The sequence below is a fragment of the Microcaecilia unicolor genome, chromosome 1, assembly GCF_901765095.1.
Source record: "Microcaecilia unicolor chromosome 1, aMicUni1.1, whole genome shotgun sequence".
Taxonomy (NCBI): domain Eukaryota; kingdom Metazoa; phylum Chordata; class Amphibia; order Gymnophiona; family Siphonopidae; genus Microcaecilia; species Microcaecilia unicolor.
This window is the reverse complement of record NC_044031.1, coordinates 45,174,916-45,180,915: the sequence shown is the minus strand read 5'-3', so window position 1 is coordinate 45,180,915 and position 6,000 is coordinate 45,174,916. Positions and strand designations below refer to the sequence as shown.

At 42.5% G+C, this 6,000-nt stretch overlaps 1 protein-coding gene across 1 annotated transcript in view; it reads left to right on the top strand.

Moving 5' to 3' along the window:
- Positions 1-3,334: 3,334 nt before the first annotated feature.
- Positions 3,335-6,000, top strand: part of PTPN23 (protein tyrosine phosphatase non-receptor type 23) — a 157,639-nt gene continuing 154,973 nt past the window's right edge. Inside the window, exon 1 of the mRNA XM_030196672.1 lies at positions 3,335-3,508. Within this exon, the coding sequence (XP_030052532.1) occupies positions 3,425-3,508 (84 nt within the window). The 5' untranslated portion in view covers positions 3,335-3,424. The remainder of the gene's footprint in view (positions 3,509-6,000) is intronic.

The window sequence follows — 6,000 nt, the reverse complement described above, 5'->3', positions numbered from 1 at the left end:
TAAAGACTAGGGGACACTCAATGAAGTTACATGGAAATGCTTTTAAAACAAATAGGAGGAAATATTTTTTTACTGCAACAAATAGTTAAGCTCGGGAACTTGTTGCCAGAGGTTGTGGTAATAGCTGTTAGCATATCTGGGTTTTTAAAAAAGCTTGGACTGTTGGGTTTCTACCAGGTATTTGTGACCTGGATTGGCCACTGTTGGAGACAGGATACTGATACTGAACTACATGGACCATTGGTCTGACCCAGTATGGCTATTCTTATGTAAACCTATGCATGAAGAGGGAACACAACAAAACACAGTTAGCCCTGTTTGATTAACTAGGCAGCGGTAGCTATTTATTTATTTATTGCATTTGTATCCCACATTTTCCCACCTCTTTGCGGGCTCAGTGTGGCTTACAATAAGATATGAATAGTAGAAATACATTTGTAACAAATTGGATGTGGAATACATTGTGCAGAGTTGTGCGAGACATTCGATTATCATTAGGAATATAACAATGGGACATCAACATAGAAACATTGGGAGGAGACAGTGGGACAATTGATTACGGGATGAGGGATCTGAAGTGGATGTATGTTGCATTGATGAACAGTGAGTATGGACTCTATGTGTTTTGGTTCTTTCCGTAAGTTTGTTCAAACAGGTAAGTCTTCAGTAGTTTTCGGAAGGAAGCTTCTTCGTTAATCATTCTTAGGTTGCGCGGTAGTGTATTCCAGGCCTGCGTGCTCATGTGGGAAAAGGTTGACGCGTGTAGCGTCTTGTATTTCAGGCCCTTGCAAGTGGGGAAGTGGAGGTTGAGGTATGTTCGGGATGACCTTTTAGCGTTTCTGGGTGGTAGGTCTATTAAATCAGACATGTACGCTGGGGCTTCGCTGTAGATGATCTTATGGACTAGTGTGCAAACTTTAAAAGTAACGCGTTCCTTAAGTGGAAGCCAATGTAATTTCTCTCGTAGTGGTTTCGCCCTTTCGTATCTTGGTTTTCCGAGGATGAGCCTGGCTGCTGTGTTCTGGGCTGTTTGAAGTTTCCTCATTATTTGCTCTTTGCAGCCCGCATATAGTGAGTTGCAGTAATCCAGGTGGCTGAGGACGAGGGATTGCACTAGGCTGCGGAAGACGAATCTTGGAAAGAATGGTCTTATCCTTTTCAATTTCCACATGCCGTAGAACATCTTCTTGGTTGTATTGTTTGCGTGGGTTTCGAGTGTTAGGTGGCGGTCGATAGTGACTCCAAGGATTTTTAGCGTTTCTGAGACTGGGAGGTTTAGGGTTGGTGTGTTTATAGCGCTGAATTCATTTGTGTTGTATTGGGAGGTGAGTATCAGGCATCGGGTTTTTTCTGCGTTTAATTTCAGGCGGAATGCGTCTGCCCATGTGTTCATGACGTGTAGACTTTGATTGATTTCGTTGGAGATTTCTTTGGTGTCTTGTTTGAATGGGATGTATATTGTTACATCATCGGCGTATATATACGGGTTAAGGTTATGTTTTGATAACAGTTTTGCTAGCTATACTATGTTGATCATTTTCAAAGTACATAGACTTACAAAGTTACATGGATGCTATTTTCAAAGCACTTTGACTTACAAAGTTCCGTAGTAACTTATGAAACTTTGGAAGTCTAAATGCTTTGAAAATGAGCGTCTTTATTACTACTGCTTATTAAGAGGCAACAGAATGGGGTTAGGGCCATACTAGCCCTACCATTATTTTGCCCAACACATCAGTAACTAAAGAGCTTGGGGGGGGGGGGGGGGGGGGGAGGGGAAGCAAGAGACTGGCTTCAACCAAAAGATGTTTCACCACCACTACTGATCACCAGGTAACATAGTAGATGACGGCAGAAAAAGACCTGCACGGTCCATGCAGTCTGCCCAAAAAGATAAATTGATTCCACACACCCCCTCCCCCCCAGAGCAAATATCACCTGAAGAGTGTACAGGCTGAATCTAGGTCACACAGAACTGATCTCCAACTGTATGGGGTTATGGTTTTTAACTGTAATTCTCCTAAGCCCACACCTCTCCTCAGGCCTACAGGGCCCTTCATTAGGACCCGCTTTTTTTCTCAAAAAAAAAAAGAAAAAAGTGACTGTGTTAGAATACACAAATACATCAACGCATCACAGAACATCGTTCATGTATTAAATTAAACAGAAGAGGCGCTCCATTAGTGGGACATTGTCAAGAAAAAGCACACATTTGATTCGCTGAGATGCTTTGTGTTGGATCATGTTCCATATAATTCATGTGGAGGAGATAGGAATAAAATACTTATTAGAAAGGAACAGAAGTGGATATATGTTTTACAATCATTAGAACCAAGAGGATTGAATTCACAAATAGAATGGTCTGCATTTTTTTAAAAAAATTTTTTGAAATATACTTTGAACCTTTAGTGTTTTTGAATCTTTATTCTGAGGTAATAATAGAGTGAGAAATGAGTTACCATGGACCCTATTAGGGTTAGATTGAAGTCAATTAAGACTATAAATGAGAGCAACTTCTTCCGGGTAAAATTTTCACTACCGGTGTCAGATGAATAGGAGACGCCATATTTGAAGGTTGGTAGTTAGATATTGTATCAGTTTAAGAATATAATATATTCAGTCTTTTATATGAAAATGATGTGATATCCATTTGTTTAATTGTAGATATCGTGAATTATGATCTGCCATTTGTTACTTGGCCCCCTGAAGAAGCATAAAACATAAATATGTAGCGAAACGGAGAGCCCCGTAGGGCAGAGTAAAAAAGCTAAGTAACATTATTATTTAACTTGATATTGAAAATAATCACGATCATAACATGGAGATTGAACAATGAAAGAATAATTTTGTCATTATAATAAAGAGAGGTGGAGTTTTTTAAGACCAAGGATTATAACGGAGTCCTTGAACAAGCAGACGATCAAATCGATTGAAAAATTGAATATAAATATCGTCAAGCTGGGACTGATGAGGTCTTTTTTCTCCATTTCTTTTGGAATGAAAATTAATTAAAAAGATTATTAAAAAGATAAATAAATCAAAATTAGAGAAAAAGATATCACATCGTGTATAGATTTAAGTCTACATGAAGATTCAGCTTGTTATTTGACTGTGTTAGAATACAAACATTAAAAAAAAAGAAGAAGAAGGCCTACGAAGACCTTACACGAACCACCCTTTCTTTCTGTTTCAGCTACATTACATTAAAGGCGCAACGCAATTCGTCATCAGCCACCCTCAACCAAGAAAACTATATTTCCCGGCGTGCAAGGCATGCATTTCCTGCTTTTGCGTCACTTCCGGGGTTCCACTTCCGGGATGAGTGAGGCGGAGGAGTGTGGTTGACTGCCGGATTGTGTTTAGCCTCGGTGTGGTGGGCTGGCGGAGCTCCGGCGTGGTCTCTGCTTCCAGCTCCAGCGGGAGAATGGAGGCCGTGCCCCGCATGCCCATGATCTGCCTGGACCTGAAGGAGGCTGGGGAATTCGGCTTTAAGCAGGCCGTGAAGCAGGTGAGGAGGAGGAAGAGGAGATTTGGGCCGCGGGGTTTGAGTGGAGGGGTGCTGTGGGTCGTGTAGGAAGGAACGAGGAATGCGAGAAGTTTTCGTGGCCACCAGGTGGACACTGCGGGAGCCCCCGAGCCTCGGCTGTCACCCATATCTGAGAGACCAGAGTCACACGACTGTGGTCACCAATCACTGAGCGAGGCATGAACCACCGACAGGTCACGTGATCCGCACGTCACTAGTCACCGACGCTCCTCGGATTTCACGCGTTCGTTTGACATTCTACTTTTTTTTGCCGATGGCATCAATTCTGATATAATCATTAAATCAAAACACATAATGATTGGTCACATGACGCTTGCGTCACCATGCAACTGCTGATGGGATCACATGATCCGTGTGCAACCAATCACTGACCAAGGGGCCCACCACCGATACTTACAAAAGAAAGGCTTGTCACAGTCGAGACACCTACGTCCTGGTGGCGGCGGCAGATTTAGATAGGTTGCTGTTTCGTGCAAAAAATAGAGAGGTGTGGTAGCCGTGTTAGTCCACTCTTAAGGTTATCAATAGGAATAAAATAAAACATGGAAAAGATACCTTTTTTATTGGACATAACTTAATACATTTCTTGATTAGCTTTCGAAAGTTGCCCTTCTTCGTCAGATCGGAAATAAGCAAAAAATAAAATGGAGGGTCATGTGATAAAAGTACAGTATTAAGTGAAGTTCTTTGTAGAAAATGCCAGATACATAGTAACATAGTAAATGATGGCAGAAAAAGACCTGCCCAATAAGATAAACTCACATGTGTCATTTTTTGTGTATACCTTACCTTGATTTGTACCTGTCCTTTTCCGGGCACAGACCGTATAAGTCTGCCCAGCACTATCCCCGCCTCCCAACCACCAGCCCCGCCTCCCACCACCGGTTGTGGCACAGACTGTATAAGTCTGCCCAGCACTATCCCCGCTTCCCAACCACCAGGCCCGCCTCCCACCACCAGCTCTGGCACAGACTGTATAAGTCTGCCCAGCACCATCTCCGTCTCCCGCCACCGGCTTTGCCACCCAATCTCGTCTAAGCTCTTTAGGATCCAATCCTTCTGAGCAGGATTCCTTTATGTTTATCCCACGCATGTTTGAATTCCGTTACCGTTTTCGTTTCCACCACCTCCCGCGGGAGGGCATTCCAATCATCCACCACTCTCTCCGTGAAAAAATACTTCCTGACATTTTGTAAGCTCTATTGAGCAGGGACTGTCTCTCTGTGTCAGGTGTTCAGCGCTGCGTGCGTCTGGTAGCACTATACAAATGCTAATAATAATAATTTGTCAGGTGGCCAACCAGTTAGATAAGGCGATGGTAAAAAGGTAGAAATATGCTTGGGTGCCTAGGCAGAGGAAGGTCTAACATTGCCTTTGTATAAGCCTGGTGAAACAATTCGGGGACCCTTTTACTAAGCTGTGGTAAATGCTAGTGTGCACTTACTGCATTTTAAAAATGGCTTAGTGCTTGACGCAATCAGGTGACCTGCAGTAAGTTCCAAGTTGGCATGTGCTAATTATGTGGTGTGCTTCTCAAGCTGTTTATAAATTCTTTCCATTGTAAACGGTGCAGTATCCACTCCTTTCCCAGATATTCCTTTGGCATCCGACCACAGTCCTCCAGGATTTTTCTCCGTGAACACCGTAGAGAAGTAATTGTTTAGCACGTTCACTTTATCCTCATCACCTTCCATATAGCCATTCTCATTATCTTTCAGTCTTTCAATTCCATTCCTTTCTTTTCTCCTTTCTCCTTGTCACCTCTTTTTACATCTTTAGCCATTTTTTCTTCCGCTTATACTTTCGCTAGCGTATTTCCCTCTTTCTTTGAGTTTAATCCAATAACCCCTTTCCTGATCCTCTCATTGCGTTCTTTTGTATTTCTTGAACAAATCCTCTTTTACTCGTATTTTTCCAGCTATTTATTTGGCAAACCATATAGGCTTCCTGTTTCTTTTGTTTTTGTTTACTTTCCTTGCGTAAAGATCAGTTGCCATATTTATAGCAGCCTTTAGTTTTGACCACTGATTTTTCACTTCTCCAACGCCTTCCCATGCCAACAGCTCCTTCAGGTATTCCCCCATTTTATCCAGTTCTTTGAGTTTTGTGTGTCCTCATTCCACCTTTGCCCTTATATCAAACCATATCGTGTGATGATCACTATTACATAGGTGGTCACCCACCTGGATATTGGACATACTTCCTCCATTCATGAGCACTAGAGTCAGCATTGACGCTTCCCTTGTGGGTTCCGTCACCATTTGTCTGAGTAAGGCACTTTGACAGGCGTCCGCAATATCCGTACTTCTTTCTGATTCTGCAGACGAGATGTTCCAGTCCACACCAGACAAGTTGAAATCTCCCAACAGTAGCACCTCCACTTTCATACAGATCTTTTGAATATCTTCTATCAGATCCTTGTCTTCTCGGTTTGTGCCGGAGGTCAGTAGATA